Source organism: Clarias gariepinus, chromosome 9, assembly GCF_024256425.1.
Source record: "Clarias gariepinus isolate MV-2021 ecotype Netherlands chromosome 9, CGAR_prim_01v2, whole genome shotgun sequence".
NCBI classification, from domain to species: Eukaryota; Metazoa; Chordata; class Actinopteri; order Siluriformes; family Clariidae; genus Clarias; species Clarias gariepinus.
The window spans coordinates 4,408,447-4,435,929 of record NC_071108.1 but is presented as its reverse complement, the minus strand read 5'-3'; the positions used below and the strand labels follow the sequence as shown (position 1 = coordinate 4,435,929).

At 41.4% G+C, this 27,483-nt stretch overlaps 1 protein-coding gene across 2 annotated transcripts; it reads right to left on the bottom strand.

The window, feature by feature from the left end:
• Positions 1-327: 327 nt before the first annotated feature.
• On the bottom strand, positions 328-26,674 carry slc6a6a (solute carrier family 6 member 6a). 2 transcript variants are annotated; one of them, XM_053503611.1, is made up of 15 exons: positions 26,517-26,664; positions 20,708-20,901; positions 15,876-16,105; positions 14,620-14,754; positions 10,018-10,252; positions 9,674-9,806; positions 9,279-9,413; positions 7,953-8,056; positions 7,667-7,791; positions 7,436-7,548; positions 6,646-6,783; positions 5,772-5,874; positions 4,738-4,838; positions 4,480-4,650; positions 328-3,100 (listed from the first exon to the last, which is right to left on the bottom strand). In XM_053503611.1, exons 2-15 carry the CDS (start codon positions 20,743-20,745, stop codon positions 2,948-2,950), a joined length of 1,914 nt encoding a protein of 637 aa, XP_053359586.1. In that variant the 5' UTR covers positions 20,746-20,901; positions 26,517-26,664; the 3' UTR covers positions 328-2,947. The 2 variants fall into 2 exon arrangements, with proteins under 2 accessions (XP_053359586.1, XP_053359587.1); XM_053503612.1 differs by lacking the exon at positions 20,708-20,901 and having other exon boundaries at positions 26,517-26,674.
• Positions 26,675-27,483: the final 809 nt, after the last annotated feature.

The window sequence follows — 27,483 nt, the reverse complement described above, 5'->3', positions numbered from 1 at the left end:
TGCTGGGATTAATCACCTCAGATCGAGAAAGTGTGGGTCAGGGAGCATGAGACATCATTTTTACACGAGTCCAGACCTTAACCCTATTGAGAATCTTAAGGATGTTCTGGAAAAAGCTTCACACACTGGTCTGACTCTCTCATCATCAATACAAGATCTTAATGCGACTCTGAATGAAAATTAATGTGACATTGCATCAGCTTATCAAAACGATGCCACGACTGTAATCAAAGCAGAAGGCAGTCCGATGCGATTGCAATATTACAGTGCAGGACGTTTTTGTTTTTTTGTTGTTGTTATGAGTAGAACATAGAGACACACACACTCTTATTCCCAGAGGGGAAAAAAATCTTTTTTATTTAAGATCTAAATGATGCAATATGCATCTTGAAACGAGTTCATAACAAAGCTACTTTGGTTACACAAAAGGTTTCAGGTTACAACAGTATTTGTTTGAATGGACCTTGTTTTAAACGCTCGTTCAAATTGTTAATTTCACACATGTTTAAGCGGAAAATTATAATTAATAATAATAATAATAATAAAAAAAAAAGACAAAACCACTTCTTTACAAATATTGCACAATGTATGTTTAGGCTAGCATTTTGCTAAAAATCTGTGAACGTGTTCAGAAAAATAGAGGCGAATCACTGACGTAGTGCACCATAGAACATGGATGATTCAGAAGGCAAATGTGATCGGAGAGGAAATACTAGTGAGCAAATTGCATTTTAGTGAACAGTGTATAGAGTATAGAAGGAGTGTGTGTGTGTGTGTGTGTGTGGTTTGGGTACAGTATACAGCCATGATGTGTGTCCTACAGTGTGCTTGCTGCCATTAGAACCAAATCTACTTATGGAAAAGCAACATAACATTATCAAATTCTTCATACAGTTTATGGTGATTTACACTGGGTTACAATTATAAGTGTACGAGTGTATCAGTTTCTACTCTTATTGATCATTGGTTAGAAAACATTAATTAGTTGAATACGCTGAATTCCTTATTTGTTCTTTGATCAGTTAAACTCTGGCTTAGTGGTTCGCCGTAACACCTCAAAGGTGCTCAAAGAAATTCACTGTAAGCTATATGGCATGCTCTAATTGCCTACTGTGATTCAGTGTGTGTGTGTGTGGTTATGTCGTTGGCACCCTGTCCAGGTATGATATGTATATTATATATTAAAATAAAGATTTTATTTTGGTCTTGTTTCCAGAATTCAAACTCCTACACTTCTTTTCCAGACCAGTTTGTTGGACCAGCCACAGGAGACTGGACAGAACCAGACCTAACACCTCTAGACTTCATCCCTTGGGGCCATCTGTACAGTAGTCATATAACGACTGAAAAGAAAAACAAAACGTCTTCTGATCGATCACATTTACCCTTCTAGAAGGGTGTGAGATGTTCCCTGTCCCCATCTTCAGGACAAGCATTCTCACTAAACAGTTTGCTGAAAATGAACGAACACTTGTGGGAGATGTCGTGCTTAGCCTTATCGCCTCATTACCTCCAGGGTTACCTTTACAGTATTGGGCAGACGCCCTTATCGGCATTCCAATCTGTTTCGTCATACATCTGAGCAGTTGAGCGATAAGGGCCTTGTTCAAGGGCCCACCGGTGGCAATTTGGGGGTGCTCGGGTTGCAACCTTCTGATCAGTCATCCAATGCCAATGAGGTTTGGATCTGATCTCATCTCCACTCTGTGTTTCAGCGTCCTTCCCACGCTTTAACTTAGGGTTCTTACTGGAAGTTCCTAAAATAGGCTCCATACACATCGTCACCCTGTACAGGACACGTGGTATAATGTAAAGGATGGACAGATGGACACCTTCGAGAGAATTAGTGGATTGATGCTGTTATCATTAGCTGCAAATACCAAATAAAGTTACATCTTTTGGAAGAACGGTGTTCACTGCTCCAGGACAGTTCCAGAGACTAATCATCATTGAAGATGACATCATTCCAGTATTGGTTTTACTTTAAAAGTCAGTCATTTGCACCAGCCAAATAGAAACAAGGATTTTCCTGGTATAGGATGTAATTAAATTATAAGAAAGCATAAAGAAGAAGGTTTTTAAAGGCCCGGACTGGCAGTGCACGCTAGGGATGTTGGACCCAAGGCTGTATGGTGTAACGTGAGGGCTTTTGGGTAATCAAGGCTTAGAACTAGGTAAAGATGAACAAAGGTATGTATTTGATGAGAATGTGTCTTGTTTTTTAAAAAGGGGACAGATATTGCTGGACTACGGGTAAATAGCTCGGAGTCAGCAGTAGGATGGTCAGGCACTCCTGAATTAAAACGAAATTAATTTAAACTCCTCTCTTAAATGAGAAGAGCAGCGTGTGATAACTAGCGTCTATAAAAAGCACAGCTGCCTACTTTATTAGAGCAACAGGATGGCTGAATATATACTGTATGCGAGTGTGTGTGTGTGTGTGTGTGTGTGTGGCAGTGATTACTAAAGTGCACAGAAGATTTTAAAAAGGGCACCATTGAGAAAATGGGCACACACATGAGGACTTAAACCCTCTCCTAAAAAAAATCAAATGTGTGTGAGTGTGTGTGTGTAAGCAGTGCAAGAGCTTCCGCACAAAGCGGAGGTACATTCAGCTTCATCAAGACGAAGAACGCTGTACAGGAAACCTCAACGTACGATAAGGGTCACTGCGACAAACGGTCACCTACGGACTTGCTGATTAGTGAAGCTATCTTTAAAAAAAAAATTATAATAACGACAGGAATAATACCACAATAATAATAATAATAATAATAATAATAATAATACAATTCCTAAACAGTAAAAGATATTATTAGGAAAGTTTCCTTCTTGTGTAAAAATACAACTACAACACACTATGAAGCAGTCTGATCAGACTAAATGACAGAAAAGGCATTTCAATTAAAAGAGCATAAAAGGGAACACAGTTCTCTCATAGAGAGTCTCACATTGTAGTTTCTACGATGGTGTGAGCGGGTTTGGTGAGGGCGTAAGTGCCATTAGGGTCGAGCGGGTGGAGCAGCTCGCTGTTCTTCAGGACGCATTCTTTCGGACGAGAGCTCGCTCCTTTCACTGGCGCCGCAACGGCCTTGATCCGCTACACACACACACACACACACAAGATAATCAAGAAGTCCGACTCATGCTACTGTAGTAGGACGTGCCGGGCATGCACAGTATACACGAGCTCAAAACTTCAACGCATTTTAAAATGCTTTTGAATGGAAGACGTACAAGGGGCGTTTAAATCAAGCCGGGACTTCTAATTGTGCAAAAAAACAGAACACAAGTTATGAGAGTAAAAACCCCCTTTAGTTCTCTATATAATCCTCCGCTACACTAATGTACTGTACTTATCCCAGCGTACAAATCAGCGTACTGTGATTGAAGGCTTTTGTAACTTTTTGTAACAGTTTTACACCTTCATTCACGAGAAATTTCATCTTGAGTCCTGGTTTGACTTGAACGCCCCATGTACTGTGTATATATATATATATATAAATGAATGAACAACGTTTACGTTTTAGTCAATTCAACAGGAAATACACAAAGTTCACAATTTTATGCATCACAGTTGGTTTGTTTGTTTTTGATAAAGGCACATATTGTTTTTGATTGAGGGCACATGTTATGCAAAATCGACTTTTCGATCATTTTGGGATGTCCCCATGGATTTCCAGCGTGACAAAAAAACCTGTGACTCAGACAAAACATGTCCACACATGAGGGACATAACCAGCACTACCTTTTTCCTTTTTCTATTTTGTCAATAAACGTACTGGTCAGGTTTTCCGCCTTGTGTGATGTCATTCCTGGTAAGATCAAAGAAGGAGGGGAGGGGGAGGGGCGATATGTACTGTACAGCCTGTGCAACTTCCTTTAGTTATTAGGTGAGGAGTAAAGGTTAGAGGCACCCCGTCCATTGTTTTCCCCTGCTCATGCCTTAAGTCTGAGTGGTATAGAAAGTGGGTGGGTGAGTGGGTGAGTGGGTGAGTGAGTGAGTGAGTGGGTGAGTGAGTGAGTAAGTGAGTGAGTGAGTGAGTGAGTGAGTAAAACAGCGCAGCCTGCAGTTATGGAAAAACAATCCACCATAAAGTGGAGCTACTGTTGTCACCACGGGGTTAATTGTTTTTCCATATCAGCAGTTTGCCAACGTTAACAACATTTTCGATTTATAGAAGAAAGACGCGCCATAATATTTATCTGTTTATGATTTTGTTTATTGTTATGAGAATATCTGCGAGACGATCTAGTTCCATTAACGAGTCAGCTCTTGTTTATTGCCGCTATAACGTAAATGTTAACCTTGCGCTTCACAGACGTTTAACAAGACTGATTTGTAGCGATAAATGCATAAAACCTATGACATAAATAATCATAAACCTTGCAATGGTAACTTTAACCCTAAACACACAAACCTGTGGTTGATCATTTTCCTCTAAAAGCACACCTGCAAAGTTCCTTAAAAGAATTCACCTCGATCAGCGAGCCATCCGATTGGATGATTTTGACGACGACCACCATGGGGATGCAGATCATCGAGGCCAAAGCTAGACACCAACCCACTCCGACGGACCAGTCGGGATACTTGTACATTTTGTTATACGTGAGCGGTTTGTATTTCACCAGCGAAAACACAAAACAGCCCTGAAACACAAAAGAGAAGAAAAGTCCTTGGAATGCATTCCTTGATTGGATCTCACACACACGCTCACACACACTGTTCAGACTTACCACACACAGCACAGGGGTAATCAACATCCAGCTCCATTTCATCCAACCGTTCGGTCTGTAGCCAATCATCTCCTCAATAGCATTGTAGAAATTATCAGCGCCTGCAGTCAGTCACACACACACCTTTACATTCATATTTGTCCAATAGCCTTATCGTCTTCATAGTGCTGATGAATATCCTTACCACCATATGATACAAGATCAAAGAACGATTTACATCAAAGTGTATCCTAAATATGATGTAATGACTAAAATATCCAGAAATCATAAACCAGGGCGGATCAACAAAGCTGATTATAAAGCTAAAGCTAACTCATATTGGAGGTCTACCTCAACGATGTTCTGATGTGTTTTGGGACACACTGTGTCTACAGTATATTGTACCAAAGAATCATAAATAAAACCTCACCAAAGGACAGAGCTGTAGTGAGGAGTTGTGCGGATGATAACTTTCAACTTAAGTTTACTTTTAAATCATTTATTTAACGATATACAATGATATATATTGATATATATATATATATTGATTCGCATATTTACAGATATATTTATATTTATATGATATGATCATATATAAAAGAGATTGAATGAGAAAGCAGAGAGTGGGAGATGGAGGGAAGAGGGGAGTGTAATATTTATGCAGTAAACAAACAGAACTTATAAACCACAGCACTGACAGTTACACTTCCAGGAATACAATATGCTTTGTTTTGTGTGTGTGTGTGTGTGTGTGTGTGTGTGCGTGTGTGCGTGTGTGTGTGTGTGTGTGTGTAGGAGAGGGTGAATTGAAGTCTTTGGTTCTTCTAGTAGAAGGTCACATTCACTGCGAACCTCGCATCAGTGATTGATGTGAATGTGTGTGTGTGTGTGTGTGTGTGCGTGTGTGAGCACATTAACAAGATGGCCAAATGTTGGTTCAAATCCATCGCCCACACATGCATAGAGGACAAAATGTGCTTTGAGTCATTTGGTTTCACTCACATAGCTTTCTGATGTGTGTGTGTGTGTGTGTGTGTGTGTACGTGAAAACTCACCATAAACCCAGGCTACCGCCACACATTCAAAGAATGCAACCCAGAGAAGGCACACACCGCTTGCTGCATAGTAATCAAACAGCTGGAACACATACATGCCACCCTGGAGGAAAAAAAAGAGAACGGTTGAAGGGGCGTGGCCCATGCCTTTATTAACACCAGTGAAGGGGGTGTGGCCTATAAGTCTATTAACGCCAGTGAAAAAGGCGTGACTTATGTGTCTGTAAGTTCTAATAAAGGAGGCGTGGTTAATGTGACTAAGTCCTAGTGAAGTAGGCGGGGCCTATGTGTCTGTAAGTCCTAGTGAAGTAGGCGGGGCCTATGTGTCTGTAAGTCCTAGTGAAGTAGGCAGGGCCTATGTGTCTGTAAGTCCTAGTGAAGTGGGCGTGGCTTATGTGGCTGTATGTTCTAGTGCAGTGGTTGTGGCCTTTGAGTCTGTAAGTTCTAGTAAAGTAGGTGTGGCCTATGTGTCTGTAAGTTCTAGTGCAGTGGGTGTGGCCTTTGTGTCTGTAAGTCCTAGTGAAGTAGGCGTGGCCTATGTGTCTGTAAGTTCTAGTAAAGTTTAATGTGGCCTATGTGTCTGTAAGTCCTAGTGAAGTAGGCGTGGCCTATGTGTCTGTAAGTTCTAGTGAAGTAGGTGTGGCCTATGTGACTGTAAGTCCTAGTGAAGTAGGCGTGGCCTATGTGTCTGTAAGTTCCAGTGAGGGAGGTACGACCTACAGTACGTGTCTTTAAGTTCTAGTGAAGTAAGCGTGGCCCATGTGACTGTACGTTTTGGCAAATTAGGCGTGGCCCATGTGTCTGAGGGAGGGTCAATCTTTCATGCACAGTTTAGGGAAACACACACTCACTCTCACACAGACTAATTGCTTACATTAGTGACCATGGTGAGTCCCACTAGGTAACTGATGACACAGATGACAGCGATGAAGATCTCTCTCCGGTATCCCTTCCTTAGGAGGGATGGGTACAGGTCCACCAGGGAGGTGATCTGACCCTCCACTTCTACAAACTGAACACACACACACACACACACACACACACACACACACATGTAACTACAGTAAACTGTCTAAACTTTTACTTAGTGATATTTATATTTAAACAGCCGCTCAAATCATGCTGAGGATGTTTTTTCAACCTGGTCCGAGGCATTTGGACCGCAGTGTGTGTGTGTGTGTGTGTGTGTGTGTGTGCGATGGTGCAATCTGTCAAACTGCTGCAACACCCTCGGCTCTTCATCAAGTCATGTGCAAAGTGGCTAACTGAAGCCAGACCTATATATAACCCCCCCCCCCCACACACACACACACACACACCCTCCGATGTCTGGTCGCAGGCTTAGGGCTTGAGTTGGAGGTAATATTTCATATCCTCACTGAGCGTGTGTATGTTAGAGTTATGAATGCCTGTCATAACACACGCATATACCATTTCACTCACACTCCAGGGCTCATTTATTCGGCTCGAGTGTCCCGAGAGCATTGTGTGGCACACTGGCAGAACAAGCACAATCAGACACCTCACACCACATGACTCGAATCTCTTGGCATCATCCTCTTTTTTTGTGTTTCTACTGATTAGTATAAACTGCAAAATTGATCTTAGTGACCCTTGACCTGGGGTGCTTTATTTTATGCTCATGTGCACGTCAGGAGACCCACCTGACTGTCTAGGCCCAGCAGCAGAAGCATGATGAAGAAGAGTATAGCCCAAAAAGTGGGCAGTGGCATCATAGTGACTGCTTTTGGATACGCGATGAAGGCCAGTCCGGGACCTGAGAGTGATACACACCGAAATACCTTTACGCACTAATAAAGGCTACTGTAAATATTACTGTTAATCAAAGTCTCCGAAAGGATTAGAGCATTGTTGACCTTTAACCCCCGGTATACCTGACTCAGCTACGTCGGCGATGGCCACGCCCTGCTCCTGCGCCATGAAACCCAGGACGGAGAAGATGGCAAAGCCGGACACGAAGCTGGTCCCGCTGTTCAGGCATCCCAACAACAAGCAGTCCCTACACACACACACACACACACACACACATGTATACTCTGGGCTAATAAATACTTATAGTGAACTTCAGGCCTGAATACTAAACAGTGTCCAGGTATCGACACTCTGACCTCTGACACTGAAGCTTAAGGAGTTCGAAAGGAGCCACGGCCGAGTGCTCACCTATAGCAGTTATATTTATATTTATTATAGCTTCCTAGTGAAGTCATTGCACCAAGACAAATAGCATAAGAGAAGAAGATCTGAGTCCCTGCATCGATCCACACCTGGGATACAGAAAGAGAGAGAGGGAGAGAGAGAGGGGGGGGGGGGGGAGAGATTAAATATCCCAGATTAATTTATTATTCTTTTCATTATAATGCATACATGTTTACATTTAAATATTATGTAACTTTGTTGTGAGGGAAAAAGAGAAAGAGGCAGACAAAGAAAGAGAAAAATAATCATGCAAAAGAAGGATAGACAGAGAATTCAGTGTATGAGAGAGAGAGGGGGAGATGGAGAAGGAGAGAGAAAAAGAAAATGTACATTCAAGAAGAAAGCCAGAGATAGAGAGAGAGGAAAAGTACGCATAAGAGGGAGAGAGAGAAAGAGAGAGAGAGAGAAAGAGAGAGAGAGAGAGAGAGAGAAAGTACGCATACGAAGGAGAGAGAGAGAGAGAGAGAGAAAGTATGCATTAGAGGGAGAGAGAGAAAGAGAGAGAGAGAGAGAGAGGAAAAGTACGCATTAGAGGGAGAGAGAGAAAGAGAGAGAGAGAGAAAGAGAGAGAGAGAGAGAGAGAGAGAGAAAGTACGCATACGAAGGAGAGAGAGAGAGAGAGAGAGAAAAAGAGAGAGAGAGAGAGAGAAAGTACGCATTAGAGGGAGAGAGAGAAAGAGAGAGAGAGAGAGAGAGAGAGAGAGAGAGAGAAAGTATGCATAAGAAGGAGAGAGAGAAAGAGAGAGAGAGAGAGAGAGAGAGAGGGGAAAAGTACGCATTAGAAGGAGAGAGAGAAAGAGAGAGAGAGAGCTGAAGATAGACAGGGAGAGAGAAAGAGAGAGACAGCTGAAGATAGAGAAGGAGAGAGAAAGAGAAAATGTACATTCAAGAAGAAAGCAAGAGAGAGAAAGAGAGGAAAAGTACGCATAAGAAAGAGAGAGAGAGAGAGAGAGAGAGAGAGAGAGAAAGTACGCATACGAAGGAGAGAGAGAGAGAGAGATAAAGATAGACAGGGAGAGAGAAAGAGAAAATGTACATTCAAGAAGAAAGCGAGTGAGAGAGAGAGAGTAAAACAGAAAGGGAGAGAGAGAGAAAGAAAAAATGCACAAGATGGAAAGAAAGGAATAGAAAAACTTATCAGCTACTTTTAAGTAAAAATCTAAATTAATTAATTGTAGCACTCTTATCACACAATTTATGTTTTTACTGAAGAATTTCTAAAAACTTTTACTGTTATTGGTTGTGTGTTATTACACACACACACACACGCACACACACACACACACAGACCTCAGGGTCTTTGAGGCGGCTCAGATCGGGGTACAGGTAGAACTTAATGCCCTCGGCAGCACCAGGCAGAGTCACGCCTCGCACCAGCAACACGATGAGCATGAGGAAGGGGAAGGTAGCGGTGAAGTAGACCACCTACAGGAGAGACGCAGATTAAACCAGACGGGTTAAACATGTCTGTAATGACTCAGTATAGTGTGTGTACACAAACAGACGTATAGTTTTACATCTGTATTTTCTGTATATATCTGTCTATCTGTCATTGTTTTGGTGAAACACACACATTTTGGGTTCAATGTCTAATTTGTCCATCTGTTCCTTCATCCTCATCTCTTCATCCCACCATACCTTCCTACCTCTCTCCCTCCCTCCCTCCCTATGTCCTATTGTCTCACTTTGCCAGTGGATTTCACTCCTTTCCAGATGCAGAAGAAGCAGATGACCCAGACGGCGAGCAGACACAGAGCCAGATCCCACTTCAGCTCGCCCACCTCATCAATCCCAGACGACAAACTCAGCACGTTACGTCTGATACAGAGATGGAGAGAGAAAAAAGGATAATCATGCACAAGAAGGAGCGATACAGAGGGAACGTGAAAGAGAGAGAGAGAGAGAGAGAGAGAGAGATAAAACAGATAATGTGGCTTATAATGTGAATGTAGTCATTATTCATTCAAATCACAGTCCATTTTGAATACGTATACTGTGTGACGTGTGTGATGTTATCACGTGCACTCACTCCCAGAACTCGGTCACGGGCGAGGTGAAGTTGGTGACGTTGGCCGAGAGCCAGAGGGTTTTGTTCTTGCGGATGGTGTCTTCAATGCAGTTCTCGGTGTTCCAGCTGTGGCGACAGCGCGCCCACGGCAGCTCTCTCTGCAAACACTGCAGCAGGTAATACAGACCCCAAGCCAGGATCACGATGTAGTAGATGTTCAGCAGGGACACGATCACAATGGATGCGTAGCCAATTCCTGACACACACACACACACACACACACACATGTAGAATATTAGTCAAGAGCTAACGTTATGTTGCATGACCTTTGCGTTGTGCATTTTATAACATATCTGTGTCTTGCGGTATTCAAGGGAAATGTTTACCATGTTATCAACATCATCACCATCTACTGCACTGGAGTGGTATCGTTAGTAGATTTTGAAGTCTCTTTTTTAAAGAAGGTCTTTAAATTTACATTTAGTCATTTGGCAGATGCTCTTATCCAGAGCGACTTACATTTTTATCTCATTACACATCTAAGCAGTTGAGGGTTAAGGGCCTTGCTCAAGGGCCCAACAGTGGCAGCTTGGTGGTTGCGGGGTTTGAACCTGGGATCTTCCGAACCGTAGTCCAATGCCTTAACCACTGAGCTACCCCTGAAGATTCAGTCATATATTCATCTTCTACATCTTCTACACTGCTGAGGCCTATCCTAGGAAACTTTGGGCACAAGGTGGGGTACAGCCTGGACAGGGTGCCAGTTCATCGTAGGGCAAACATGCACACACCACACGTACAGTACATTCACCCCAATTTACCGAATCTTCACGTCTTTGGATCCTGGGAGGAAACCCCATCAAGCTCGGGGAGAACAAGCAAACTCCACACACACAGACCCAGGGTGGGAATCAAACCCTGACCCTGGAGGTACGAGGCCACTGTGCTGCCTGCAAAGAGGAATTATTTTATAAATAAGCTGTGCTAAGTACTCTCACTCATTGTCTATTCCACCTTATCCTGTGTACACAGTCACGCAATCCCAGGAGTCTTAGGGCAAAAGGCGGGATAATACCCTGGACGGGATGCTAATTCATCTCAGGGGACACTTAAAGACACAACCTCCTGGCAATTTGGGAACGCCATTTAGCCTAACCTGCATGTCTTTAAACTGTTGGAGAAAACCCACCAAGCACGGGAAGATCATGCAAACTCCATGGATACAGACCTGAGGCAGGAATCGAACCCGAACCCTGTAGGTCCAAGGCGGCAGTGATACCCACAACGCCATTGTGCTGCCTTACTGCTAACACTCTAATCACAAAGCAACTAGTGGTTGAAACTGGTTGAAAAGTCTCATTATAACCTCAAGAGGTCAGAGTGACCTCAAACTGTCCGACAAATGTTGGGTGTGGACATTACAAGTCTGCAGCGAGTTCTCTTTACAGTATGCATGTTCACACTGGTTCGTTTGGCTTATCGGTTTCTTTTTGTGGAGAGCTCGGAAAGCCAACTGGCAATGCAGGACATTTGTATCTGGACAACCAGTCGTATCTACCGAAGAGGATTGATTCAGCGAGTTCTGGTCTTTAAACAGCTGGTTCCCTGACGCTAATCTCTGGAGAGCGGACTCGCCCGGATTATCTGCAATCATCCCGCTGTTCAGGGTCATCCCAGACGGGGTGAACCGGGGTCGAGTTTGAGGACGGCGATGTGTCAGATCGAGTCAGAGTTTTCCAAAGCCATGTAGAGGGCATGCCACCAGCAGGCGCCAGATCTGTTAACACGCGCGCCACAGCTGCACCTTTTATTTTCAGCTTGTGTGGTGGGTTCGTTCTGCTATTGAGCACCAACCAGCCTTCCTGCCCTGACGACCTCTAAACGTTTCCGTAAAAGTCGAGGGCAGCCAAAAGGCACTGGGCCAGGTATAATTGCGACAGCTGACTCTAATCCAAAGTGCGTGATTATGTGTGTGTACGAGTGTGTGCGTGAGCCTGTGAGGATGTTCAGCTGCTTCAGTCTTCCATGACGTTTCTTTACCACGGCATTCTACCTACCAGAACAAAAAGGGGAGTCTGTACAGGAACATGCGACCTTGCCTCCCATTTTAATGTTTGCGCTCTTGCTTCTTGAGGGGTTTTGATGTATCGATGATGATCGCTTGGGTGTGAGACTCCATGTGCACTGGGACAATAATGAAAGGGCTCAAAAAACACATTTTTCCGTCTCTCACTCCTATTCGTGCTGCAAACAGATGAGATCCAATCGAGAAATCTATCTTAGTCATCGGTGGCTGCTGTTGCCATGGCAATGCAGATTCCAAAATGTCCTGAATACCGGGGTCTGGGCGTTAGTCAGCATATGTGTGTGGGTGCACCATTGAAACAGGACAAGAGCAGAGACCGTACTATAGTAACAGAACCAGGTATGTGTGTCCGTTTGAGTGTGTGTTCTCGCGTAGGTTATGTATTTATGCTTTACTTAAATGGGTCAAGGGTTCAAAGGTACATACTGGATAGTGATAGTGGCACGGTAGGGTGTGTTTCACTGCTCTGAGCACCTTGATAATCTACACGATTGCAAAACAATGTTGTGGCTAAAATCTGACCCTGGTGTACGGTAGCGGACAATCAACACGCACTGTGCAAGAATAAGGAGCTACAGTATAGCAAACATAATGTAATGCCTATAAATTATGTGAACAATACAGTATTCCTACATGATGTGTGAGTGTAACATAATGATTATCTGTGTGTGTTTATTGCGCCAAATATTTGTATCTGAAATAAAATGGAAAGTGGGTGTGGCCCGAACCAGATACCAAATAATTCCCGCACCAATGAGTCTTAGATGTTTTGTTATATGTTTGTTGTCATTTCAAGTTACTATTTTGTATTATTTTGTATTACCTGTGATATTGTCTAATACATTTAGTCTATTCTTTATCTTAAAATATTAACGGACTAGCAGCAATCCTGCGCAGGCGGTTAAAAAAAGATGATGTAACGTTCCCGGAGGTAGTGCCCAATTTTGAACCAGTTTTTTGTTTTTAGACAAAAAAAAATGGTTCCATGGCGGCACCAATACTTTGCCGGGCTAGAACAAAGAACCGCTTATAGGGCTGGGGTTGGGATTATCAGGAACAATGGAAGGTTTGTAACCCCATCTTTGAAAAACGGACTCGATATGCAGCGGGCAGCTCAAACGCTTTCTAGTGATGATAAAGGCCGTTGTTGTTACGTAGCCCTTAGAAAAACAAAGCCAGGTCTTTGGCGGTTCGCTACTGGACCAGCAACAGCACTAGCACTAGCACCTGGTTATTGTTATGGGCTCTTTGTCCATGTGCTACGTTACTACAATGGTGAACTTCAACCTGGCTTTGCGAGTTCTTAGGCAGTTCGCTATTGAACCAGCTCTGAAAACCAGCACCTGGTTCACTTTGGTGGAAAAGGGGTCATTTTCAGTTCAGTCCCTGTGCCTGAAAAGTTTTAGAAAAATGTTTTTTTTGTTTGTTTATCCACACGGCGACATATGAATCAGTCAATCATTTAAAAAAAAAAAAACATTAATTAAAGGCATGATTAAGTGAGAAACAGATGCAGATGATGACAGATGTTTAGGCTGGTGATTAGTTCACTGCTGATGCTGAATGCTGAGTGGTTGGAACAGACGAGAGGGGAAATGAGGTCGCTGCTGGGCTTGCACAGCACTGTACTGAATGTCTAATATGACCACATGCTCTTCCTGAGACAACCCTGCCTAACTTGTTCGGTCCTGGGACTACCAGTGGAAGCGGGAGTGAAAACCTACTCATGGAACCCTTCACCCTGCTGCATGTAAGACAAAATAAGCTTTTTTTGTTGTGTCCCATGTGATTACAGCCCATGAGGCACAACTCTTTTTTTCAAAACCACATGAAAGCACATTGCAACATAAACAGGGTGCCTCCTGTTCGTATTTGTGTTCGCTTAGAGCGCGTCATCCGTTCGGTCTGAATAATGTGACAATAATAACGTGCACGCAAAAAAAACTCCAGGGTGAAAGTACACGCAAGGTGGAACTAATAATCCGTGAACAAAAGTGTGTATACAAAACACAACACTGCTGAGAGTTAATTCTAAAGAGAGAACAACATCTCCTGCTGCTGCCTGGAAACCAAAACTGCCCCAGTAACACAGCTCGCACCGCTTCGGCGCTGGAAGTCACACACAAACATAAAAAACACAATACAACAACCAACAATGCTCACCAATTATGGCCTGATTTCCAAACTGAAATAATCTAATCAGTGCTTGTTTGCTAATCTGGGTGTTTGATTGGACGGTCATATCACCAGCAGCTCTGGGCAGACGTGAGCTTATCGAAAACCAAACATGTCACACCGTGACCGTTATTATTACAGGAAACGATTTCTGTGTAATCATGATCTCTTCTGAGACTATGATTACACAGCTGACCTATTTTAAACGTGCAGTGTCATAGCGGATAAGAAATCTCATGCATCATTTAAACACGGTGCCAAACTCTCCTGTACAACATCCATCTGTTTCTCCTATCTCGCATCCCGTCTTGTGCTTTCTGTCTCCCGCCCTGATTTGGAGTCGATGGATCTCTTTCTCTCACCGGTGAAGATGGGGCAGAGTTTCTCCCAGCAGGTGATCCCTCCTTCAGAGGTAAACTGGCCCAGCGCCACCTCCAGGAAGAACACGGGAAGTCCTCCACCAAACAGGAAGATGAAATATGGGATGAGAAACGCACCTGCGAATGAGAGAGAGAGAGAGAGATCAGACTCAGAGAAGGAGAAACTCTTTGGATAGTAAGACAGGTGAAGAGTATCGGTGAGAAACAATCAACAATGAGAAAACAAACATTATAATAAGGGAATGAAAAAATTGCTTAAGATTTAGGACTTAAGAGTCGAATTTGTAAATAAGATTTTATATTTTAAAAAAAATTGGGGGATCATTTAGAATCTAAATCAGAATGTATTATAAAATAAATCAATCTTCTAAAAATCTAAATCAGAATTGTTTACATAACAAAACATTCTATTTAGGTTATGAATAAGAATCAATTCTATAAACAAAAATTCTACCTTGAATCGGAATTGATTCTATAAACAAAACATTCTATTTCGATTTTAAATTAAAATCAATTCTACACCCATTTCTATTAAAAAATTTTCATTTAGATTCTACATTTTCTATTATTTTGTTCCATAACAAAATGTTATATTTATTTTTCTATTAAGGCTTATTAATGTTCTTTAAAAAAAAAAAAAAAAAACACACCAATTTTTTAAGGGAAATCACTTTGTTTTGTGGTGACGACTTCTATCGCAATCCGACAAATAACAAATAGTAACGAATAGTTGCACACATTGGCGGACATACTGTATAGATGCAGTGAAGTAATAATGAACTGAAGAGAAATAAAAACGTTTAACATAATGACACAGTTCAGTGTGAGGATGAGGTACGGGTGGTTTCAGGGATGCTGGAGACTGGAGCTTTCTTTCTCCCCATAAGGCTGGCTGTCGGTTTGGCCCATTAACGCCACCCTTCACATCAAGGTGAAATGAATGAGTATATTTAGATCATGTTTACACCACAGAGTTTGAAAAAGACCTGGCCTCGTTAACTTTATTTATGAAAAACAGAGTGAGCTGTGTGTCACTGCTGAGAAGCACAAGTCACCTTGGTCATTCCCAAATCATAGGGGAAAGATGGATGAAAGCTCTCACACACACACAAACACAAATACAACTTCTGTATGTGGAGGACACGGATATGTGCATCCATATTAGACACATTTACAGTATAATGACACACACCCACATGAGACACAATAACATCAAAAAATCACTGGTAAACACTAACCTCCACCGTTCTTGTAGCAGAGGTACGGAAAACGCCAGACGTTCCCTAATCCGACAAAGCCGCCAGCTACGGAGAGCAGGAAGTCCAGTTTGCTGGCCCATTTCTCTCTCTGTGGCGGTTTTCCCTCTGCCTCGTCCTCTGGCCTCGTCCCTGGACTTTTACCTGGAGATGGCTTAAGCGTGTCCTTATGGAAATCCTTCAGACACTGCAGCTTCTCTTTCTGTGCCATACTAAAGACAGAGAGAGAAATCTTAAAGTAAACCAACAATCATCGAGTGCCTCTTGGAGTTTGTGTACTTTTGCGAAAGTATTCAACAATTCGATATTATTTTGTCATATTATCCCATCATCCCTTATTTCCCACAGTCCAGTCCAAGACCTACTTTTTCCAAAAACAATGCAAAAAAAAAAAAGAAAAGAACATATTTAAAGCCAAAAATCCCAAATCCACCAAAAGGACAACCACAAAAGAAAAGACGCTTAATGAATAAGTAAAGCAAAGTCAGGGACATGAAGGTGGAAAGTGATTCCGTCAGACGCAGCCTGAGAGTCAGCCTGATGTGGTCACGACATATCTGCAGGTAAGACTGAAGGTGATCCATTGTTTCGAGAGACACATTGCTCTGGGAGGAACTTTTGGGGAAGTTACAGCAGATAGCAGTGAGCTTCATGAGTTGGTTTTTCTTCATCTAATGACCTTCTCAATGTTTTTTAGCTGTTTTTGTAGGGTGGGGTATACCAATAATGTTTGCATGTTGATTAGAGGTTGGCCTGTTGGTTTAATATAAAGTCCCATCATAATTTAAAGTGAACCTTAATGTTATTAATGTTACGATTTGCTAAATCTTCAGACTGAACTTTATTGCAAAAGTCATATTTTGTTTTGCAACCAATTGACACCAATTTACCAAGGGTTAAGCCCAGAGGCCGATGTGTATTCCATTTGACCTGTATACTCTGGCACCAGGATGTTGGCAACGGACCCGTTGGATGCTGTAAGTTAATGGGGTATTAGACTTGTTTGTCTGGTGCATCCCATGGGTGCTTATTTGGATTTTGATCTAAAGAGATCAGAGTCCATGCCGATGGACTTGGCCTCTTTGTCTGCTGGTGCCTGTGTATGGCAGGTTGTGGTGCACTAAGTGTTTCTATCATGGCCTGCACTGATGTAGTTTTTTTATGGGATTGGACCAGATGGACTGGGCTTCGGTCCCTGTGGGCATGGGTGAGCCTTGGGTTCTATGATCCTGTAACCAGTTTGTTGTATAGTTGGGGATCAATGTTGCTGTGTTTTTGGTTCCCAGCCAGTGCCCAAACCCCAGCCACTAGCTGCAGTGCCGGTCCCAAGCCTGGATAAAATGGGAGGGTTGCATCAGGAAGGGCATCCGAAATAAAAATCTGTGCTAAGCTTGTATGTGCGGCCCAGGTGGTCCACTGTGGTGATCCCTTGCCGTGAGCAGCCAAAAGACCAACAAAAACATTGTGTCTAATGTCTTTTATACTGTTGTTGTTGGTCTTTCGGCTGCTCCCAGCAAGGGGTCGCCACAGCGGAATACCCAGTCCGCACTACAACTTGGCACAGGTTTTACGCCGGATGCCCTTGACGCAATCCTCCCTTTTTAACGCAGGCTTGGGACCGGCACTGGGGTTTGGGCACTGGCTGGGAACCGAACCCGGGCCTTCCGCATGGCAGGCGAAACACCTACCACTGAGCCACCAGTGCCCTTAATGCCCTATAAACTGAGGGTTCTTTATTCTCGAAGCCCTACAGTATGCAACTAGATTGCTATATTCCTTTGAACTTTCTCGGTACTGAGACTCCTATGTACCCAAAGCTCTTTGTTCCCTGGGCCGTTGCCTGTCATGAACGTATACTGTAGATATATAGATAGAGTTGTGGGCTACCAAGATCCTGGGTATTCATGGCCATTTATTGCTACAGTCCTATTTCTTCATGGCTGTATGGTTGCAGGATACTGCACTGTATGTTTCCTGGTGAATTATAGGTGATCAAGTGTCTGTAGGGTTCATGAACTTACCGAGGCATTCCATTTATTGTAAAGTTGATCAAATAAATTGACCTTTGCTGACCTTAACATATTAAGGGAATTCAGGGGTTTTCTTGTTGGATCTATGTTGGTGTTTTAATCAAAGTAAAGATGCAGGGGTTGTGTTTTATTGTTTAGCAATCAGAATTCAGGTTAAATTGCCCCAAAACATTACAGGTGGGGCACTGGAGGACATAAGCATGTATTTTGAATTAGTAAAAAACTTTATTATGGCAGCATTAACAAATAAACTGGGTGTGACTGTAATAACAAGTCACACTGGGAACGTCCCTAACCCCTACAGGTAAATTTTATAAAAGAGAACACAAAATAGTATCACTATATTAAATATTTCCTAAATGCTACGTTTTGCAAATTGTCCCTATTCAAGATCTACACACACACACACACACAAAAAACTCTCCAAAAAACTGTAGCTTCAGAATATCCTTTTAGATTTCACAGACCCCGACATGAGTGTCACCGGCAGACATCACCATAGGGCGCCTTGTTTCTGAAAATGTATTTTGAATTCGAAAAAAATCTATAACAACAGCATAAACAAATAGTGCGAGTGTGATTGTAATAACAAATGTCTGGGAATGTCCCTACCCCCTACAGGTAGGTTTGAAGTTATTCTAGATCCGTAGGGATCCGATGTGGTCGTATTTGTTTGAAATGATAATACTGGAGCTGTATGTCTTGACTGGAGACCATGAGAGTTTGGTAAACAAAAGTGTGCAAGAAACTATTGATGAGGGTGCTCAGGGCGAGATTGGGAATAACTTGACAGGTCCTACAGCTACACTTTACCCATAAACCCTTGGGGTAAAATGGACTCTTGGCTTTACCCAGTAAGTGAAGTGTTTTATGATGAGTATGTGGTGTAGTGGGAGAAAAACGCATTACATTTCGGGATATATAAACTCTAGTTGGAGTCTTTAATAAACTTGGAGGTCTTCGTCGTATGCTTTGCTTGCTTTTGCCACAAACTTTTCCTTTATCACCAAAAAACATTCTGGACTAAGAATTAATTCTAATTAAATATGAATGGCACAACCATGCATGCTAAAAAAAACTCAACCTGAGTTATATCGATTTTTATACAATTATTCACTCAAAAACATAGTTGGTATCAACTAAAGAGGTGTGTTTTTCTTTCTTTTATTTTCTCGGTTATTATGTTTTTGTATCTACCTGCCTGAGTAGTTTTTGCCCTAGTATTTTCAAATAAAATTAGCTCAACAGTATTTCACGGATCCAATCCCCTGTATCCCTGTAAATATGTCCCTAGTCAAACTTGTATTTACCTTACTCGCTCTCATCGTCTATACGGACAGGGTCGCGGGGTGCCAATCCATCGCAGGGCACACACAAACAAAGTCACACGCTCTTTCACACCATATGAGCAATTTGGGAACAGGACTTAGCCTAATATGCATGTCTTTGGACTGTAGGAGGAAACTGGAGCACCCGGAGAAAACCCAGCAAACTGCGTGCACACAGGAATCCAACCCTGAACCTGGAGGTGCAAGGCAACAGTGTTTACCCTTAAGCCACCATTATAAATCATAGTGGATAAGGTCATAAAGATTATCAGGGAAGATTGGTTTGATTATTGCGGAAAAGAAACTTATCTATGGTTAAAAGATTTCTATTTTTGGCATGGCTTTAAGGATAAAAGAGGGCAGGATAGGGTATAATCACTATAATCATTCACTTAGTAACGAGTCGTGAAAAAGAATCGGTGTAATTTGGGAGCACAGAAATCAGTACACTTCAGGATTTCGTACACATGTGTAAGCCTGGTGTTTTTGGTAAACAGTAAAGACCCCCGCCACCAAAGAGGACATGCAAATGAGAAGCTTTTAAGCTATTAATCTTATAGGGTTCTTATAATAGTGTCATTAAATTAGTTATTTCATAAATATTCTATTTTACAAATTGTCCACATTAAAGATGTGCAAAAAAGCCGAAGCTTTTTTCATGGTACGTTTCTTGTTTTCTCTTTTGGTCCAGTCTTCAGACTATCCTTTAGGATGATTGGTATGGTTCTATAAACCATTACAACCTCCCATCTCAGGCTGTATAAATTTAGGTGTTTCTCTAAAATCTACGGAAATGCTGAAAATGTACAGGATATTGTATCAATTTGTTACATTTGGTGTACAGCGGTAAAAGAAGTATTCACAATGCTACATATAAATTGTCACGTTCATATTTCCTGGTTCTGGAGATCTGGTTAACATTATTCCAATAAGAATACGCTAAAGGCTTCCCATTAAATGTTAAAAAATTGCTTGTACTGGTATTGCGAACGTTTGGCTGGGAATTAGGTCAGGATTTACTATACCAAAAATAACTGGCTCTTCTTAGTTACAAAGAGCAACAAAGTGAAGGTTCTTCTATTTCTCCCAGCTGAAAACATGTAGGAGATAAAGGGTCTGATATTTCCAAATGGACTTTATCACATTTGTGCATGGTGGATTATTTTTTTGTTAAGAGTGAGTGAGATGACAGAGAATGAGTCCAATTAGCCATAGGAGGCTGGCAGAAAGATCAGATGGAAGGAATCCAGATAGAAATGTAAGACCATAGCAAAACCCGGTGATTATCCAGAGAAAATCCCAAAAGAATGTCCTTTCAAAAGCCGTACCGTCTAGGGAAAACATGGGGGTCAGAGAGATCAGCACTCCCACAGAAACATAAGCACCTAGTCAGCCTGCTGATCGTGGGACTGAACTGCATCGCCATAACCAATGAAGAAACGGAGCACAGACTTACTCAGCCATGGCGGCCTCGTGGTGGCTGACGATCGGCATATCGGATTGGTTTTACTGTGAGAGCGAAGGCAAAATCACTCGGCTGGAGCAGGCAACCCCAAGGCTTAATCCAATGCAGAAATTCACAAGGCTTCTTTGAGTTTACCAGAGTCAAAACCAGGCTGAAGTTCAGCTCAGGAGAAGGACAGCATAATCCTGACACCAGCACAGATGGTGTGAAACATGGCAGTTGCACATAGCATCATGTGAAACAAAATACAGAAAATTAGTTGAGGACACTTAAACAGCCGGCTTTCGTGTCAGGCGTCCACAGATAATCATTTTAAGACAAAATACAGTTTTAAATTTCTGAAGTCATTTAAAATAAACCCTGGAGGTCATTACCACGAGTTTAGGCAAAAAAAAGGCATAAAAAAATAAGTGTTCATTAAAATGTTTTGCATTTTCTTATGATTTAATACTCTATCCGTTTTGTGTGTTTCTGTGTGTGCCAATATGTTTTGATATTACCACTGTCTACACTTTTAAAACTAGGGACTGTGTTAATGTTACTTACTGGACTTTTTACATGCATGCGCATACACGAGTAGTTACTCGCACATTACGTTAACAAACAGAGGTGCCTAAACGTATTACGAAGCTCACTGCAGCTACATATAAAACTCAGACGACACAGATCCCGCAGGTGGTTTTGGACCAGACATGTCGGACTTCTGCCTAGCGGAACCGGGATTGACATTTTGTGTAGGCTTCTGATTGGCTCCGTGTTGATTAGGGATGCTCCTAACAGCACTTAACAGGGCGGTTTGCCTTTCCACGTGGACAAAGATATTTTTCAAATGTAGATTGTGTGGACAGAATTTTTTTTTAAATCGAAGTATAAAAATGAAAACACCCGGCTACATGTGGACCTGCTCTTAGTAAATGTTTAAATATCAGGTTGTACTAAATAATAGACAAACCTAGAGAGAGCTGATTGGCCGAGCTCTCTCTGAGGGGAGGGATGAGAGATACTTAGTGCTCACACATTAATCGCGGCTTTACAGCCAATCAGGGGCGTCTGTGAGCTCGCGCAAGTGTAAGGAGCGGATAGCGCTGTCCTCCGAGTGAGCGAGCAGTTTGAAAAGACGTGGTAGGCTGCCATCACTTGGTTGGAATGAAAACACATGATAGTCTTCGGCCCTCCTGACTGAGTGGTAATAGCTTAATGTGGGAGCCCCCTAGTGACAAGGAGGAACTGGACATGACTAAATTAGGGAGAAAATCGGGGGAAAATCCAAAATATATATATATATATTTTAATATCTGTCATCCCTAAGGAAATAATAACATAGATTTCTGTAAAAATGTGTAAGAAAATATTTAGTTTGAAATACAAGCCCTTTAGCTAGGGCTCAATTTCAGATCTCATGCCTGTCATGTTGGGGAAACTAGCTAATAACGGAAAAACGCAGGTGTTTAAAACACTTGTGCAACCTTGCCTATTACTCAGGTAATTATTCTGGCAATGTATTTGGAATGTATGAGGACATAAATTCTCATATAATTCTCATACTGTATATCAATTTGACAACTAAACATTAGCTAGCTAGAGGGCTTTTTTTATCTTTAGCATTAAAACCAACTCTTTTGTTTACTTCTGAGTAAAACGAAGGTCTGACTGAACTAGCAATCTACCTTGTTATTAATGTTAGACCTCCTAAAAACACATGTATTTTTTATATTTCTGAAACAACTTGTTTTGAACTACATCCATTAGCTAATTAGCATTTAGATTTCTTTGCTGTTAGCTAATACGGCTAAACATGGAAATGTTGAAAAAGACACATGTATCCATATAAATAAAAAAAGATTTTGTCTGTACATTCCCGATTCCCGAACAGAAAGTGTATTTGGCTGATGACAAAAGAAGTACAACTTAGTGTAAACAAAGCGTAAACAAACCTCTCTATATCCTCTCCTTCCCATTGAGTGTAATAAGATAAATTTTGCCATGAACTAGGTCAATGTTGTACAGTTTCCTAATTATATTATATATTATATATATTCTAATATTGAGCAACCAATCCATACGTCCATGTACGTGGGCTTCAACCTAAAATAACAACATCACTACTTACATTAAATCTGATCTGCCCATTTTAGCTTTAACTATTTAACAAACTCTTTTCCCGTTAACGACGGGTTCTTCAGCTATTGTACTTCAGCTACTTTTGTAGTATTGACGAGTTAAACATGAGGTAGGTTAACAAATATTAAAAGCTCTTTTTTTAGTACCATTTATTTTAAAAACATAAAAATAGCATGGATTTAATTCGAAAACTATCATTATCACATTACATATCATAAACATGTTTGCAATTATATATTTGATCTAACCAACTTACAAGAGGAAAAGCAAAACACATGCATACAGTAGGGTGGATTCCTAGAGGGATTTACCTTTCAAGTCAAATTAACCCCTTGAGATTAACCTGCGGTCAGAATATAGGATTTTCAACTTAGACCTTTTCATAAACGCTTGCATTAAACTGGTGTTAATTTATTCTTTGTATTATCAGCACGGGCATGTCATGTGGATTCAGTGCAGTTAAGTGCATGACCATTCTGGAAAATAATGTTTACACTAACCTGACCTTTAATCATGGTTGTAAAGCATTAGCAGAGTTATAATATTGTAGGTAGTATTATTATTAAAATGTGTTGTGCTGCAAGTTTATGATGCGGTACTTTGGCAAGAATTTTGGCTTTATAATGGCAATAGCTTGAGGTTTAAAGCGGGTATTAGATTTTATTGCATTATGACACTATAGCCAAACTGGCACGCTGAGGAAGGCATAGAAAGCAGAAGCGCTCACTCTTTTGTATAAACAAATTTAACAGTACTATGTGGATCAGTGAGGCAGTAGGGACAAGACACACCAGCTGTACTTTTAAACAAAAAAAGTTCAACAGAAAAGAAAAAGCATTGCAAAAACAGCCAGTGTGAGGAATTTAATTAACACCTAATTTAACATGGGAATTTTACTTCACATTATCCGACAGTGAAAATGACTGTATCTGGTTATTTAATTCTCATCTGACTAAGCAAAGACAAGCAGCCATGTAGTGACGTATCAGAACAGATTAAAATAGCTCTGGTTTTGTGTCAGGCATTTGGCCTCATATGCCTTTCTCTTGGCCAAATTCCAAGATAAAGTGTCAATGTAGGATTAGTGGTTGGGGTATGTGTCTTGTGTGATTGTGTCCCTTTTAATGTCATATCAGACACTGTTCTGACAACTTTTGCAAAATATTATCTTTTCTCAATAGGTACGATATATTTTATATTTCCACCCAGGGCTATATGGAAACTTACATGTGAGAACATTCAGGGGCGTGTCAGATCAAGGACAAGCAGAACCAACTTACCAATGATGAACAATGTATATAATACACATTATATACTGTAAGCCAAGTTTGCTCATTACTGATTACTGATCACTGGATTGTAAAACTTACCCTGCGTTTAAAGGAAGAAGGAAGCACTTGCTAAGATCAGGCTCTGTGTTGTGCATGTACGGAGATAATAAACAGTCATCCAGCAATTTAGAACTTTTTTATTTATTGTAAATCAGATTTTAACCTTTTGTGTTATCTTTCTGGTTAAAGGTGGAAATGCTTGCCGATGTGCTCCTTATACAGTATTGCCCACACATCATTTGTTCCCTTATCAAGAGAATTATGATGGCAAAGGAACATGATTAAGGTACATAATTGGGCCTTAAGGACCACCGTTGTGCCTTTGAGGGTATGTCTAAATAGTCTGTACCTTGGAGGCAAAGTGTCACCATGCAGTTCCTTATTTACTGGCAATACTTTGTTAACCCAGAGAAGCTGAAGGACACGTCTGCAGTTCCAGACCCGGATTCCTTACACGTGTAACTACCCATTGCTATTAGTTTCACTGTAGTTACTGAATAATTCATACTAGGCTAGTTTCTGAACAGTATAAGCTTTAGACCTTACAACTCAAAGCATTATTTTGCGATTTTTTATAAAACACATATATGGCTCAGGATTGTACAATATAGAGTGATATAGCTTACTTTTTTAGCACAACCTGGGCAATATGATGAACTGAATTTCATTTTAACAAACTATACAAACATGCCAGAGCAAATAATGAATCACACAGGCAATAAAATAGCACAGATAAACATGATCACGTGTTTTTATGGATGTTTTCAGTTGTTTCTGTAATAATATATATATATATTAAAAATGCAGATTTGGAAAGTTCTACATTTTTCCAACCTCATTCTAATATTGAAGGTGGTGGTAAAATTTACACGTTATAAAATTAATGATACTTTTTTCGTTCTACCAGACATAACGTCTGACGCCTTCTGGTTAACACACACCGGCAAGGCTCCCACATACAGTAAGCATATACAGTATATCGTCGCTGGTCCATGTCATGTTGCTAGCATGGATCTGTGCCACTTGGCTTTTAACAACAAGAGTGGGTTAAAATACTTGGCTTTTATATTATCTTAACTCTTGTTGTTAATTTTACAATATACTATAGGGTGTTTTATTGAATGTTAAAATGACCAATAATAATCCTTTATTTGTGAGAAGTCGCATAATCCTAACCTGATGGTGGAGTGGAGGGGTGGGGGGGGGGGGGGGGGTGAGGGGCGTCTAGGGGGAGGGGGGGAGGGGCGTCTGGGGGGGGGTGCACAAAGGAATCGATTGGGCTGATGATTCAGAAGAAGGAATCATTTCAAGTTAATAGATTCGAATCTTTGACAAGATCCATTAAAGGAGACGGAGTCACGTGGCGCATCCTATATCAGAGTTGATAATTAGCACCTTTTCAGTCTAAATTAAACTGTTACACATATCACTAGAGTACTAACTCACTAGTCCTCTATAGCTCTGTGATAAACAATACCAGCGTGTCTATCGCGCGTTTAACCAGCCATCAGGCCGCATCCTAAATATATTGGTATTGTTCAAGCTAGTCCACTACGCAGGGTGCACTTCGGTGCTTCTTAGTTATTAGTGCACTACCTAGTCATTGTGGGTTTGTTTACGAAGCATCCTGGATTAACAGGCACCAGACGCACCGCCAGGCATCAAACACAAAGAGTGTGTGTGTATGCGTGCGCGCGCGCGCGCGCTCGTGTGTGTGTGTGTGTGTGTGTGTTAAACAGCACCACCACACATTGTACACCCAGGTGACACTTCTTATTTACATGGCGTGCAAAAACATCCTTGCTCTAAAACCTTTCAGCCCCCCCGCGGAGGTGCGGAACACGGGAGCGGGCGCGCTTTACGCACAAATCCGATTCCTGCTATTAACCTACTTTATAATCTAATTATATCCTTAGCATGAGCTCGGATAAAAGCACAGAGCATGCACAGTTTTTAATTCATTCATTGCATCAAAGAAAGACATCAGTAGCTACAATGTATCCGTATCAGTATCTACATTGTATCAGAATCTAGACATCAAAGACAGGATTTAACCAAATGAAAGCACGTGAGCGCACCAAGCATCACAAGACTCTATCAATAGAACCTTTTCAAAGAAAGACTGAAAGAACAGGGAGGGAGGGTATAGGGATTCTGAGTCAAGGATAAAGTGAACTTCAATCATGTAGAAAGATCAGAAGAAACAGTTTAACTAGACCAGCTGAAAGTGTAACAATCACAAACATGCCTGCGCTCATAATAAACAGGTGTACTATTATCATTATTATTACTATTATTAGAAGAATAATTAAAGCCCCTATTTAATAATGATACAGGATGCCATTTACCTGTGTCCTGGATTTATTGCTCAGTTCCTTCTCGTCCTGCCGTTTTCTTTGTGCGGTGTGTGTGTGTGTGTGTGTGTGTGTATGAAGCGCTGTGTTTGTCTGCGAGCGCGACCGGCGAGGCAACTACAAATAATCTTCACGCCCTCTCCCTCTACCCTTCGTGTCTTATATGGGTAATATCGGAGAGAGTGGAAAAACACCAGACTCTCCACGCAACAGGAGTGTTTTTCCTTAAAGAGACATGCGCACGCGCACGCTCGCGCGCACACAATCACACTCACACACACACTGTTGCGTTTTGTTTTATCCGAGTTAACACAAAGTTAATGCATTGGACCTGTTCATCTCTATTGTAGTGTAATGCAGTGTAGTACAGTATAGTGTAGTGATTGTGGTGTAATGAAGAATTAAATGTTTTTGATTCCAATCAAGACTTGGATAAACTTGTCCATGCCTTTATCAGCAGCAGGGTGGATTATTGTAATGGTCTCGTCACCGGCCTTCCCAAGAAGACCATTAGACAGCTGCAGCTTACTGTACCACAACCCCGCTGCCAAGATTCTAAGTAGAACCAGAAAATCCGAGCACATCACACCAGTCCTCAGGTCCTTACACCGGGGGTCCTTACATCACCACTCAATGGCCTAATACATTACAGATATGCTCACTGAATATACAGTAAACCTAACAGACCTCTCAGATCATTAGGATCGAGTAGGTTGGAAATACCAAGGGTTCACACAAAACAAGGGGACTGCTTTTAGCTCTTATGCCATCATTGGGACCAGCTTCCAAAAGAGGTCAGATGTGCTAAAACTTTGGTCACATTTAAATCTAGACTTGTTTAAATGTGCATTTATTAAATGAGCACTGTGCTACGTCCACACTGACTGTACAGTATTTTATGTACAACTTCTTCTTTTTTTAACTGTTTTATTATTAAAGAAAATTTTAAATCATTTTGAAA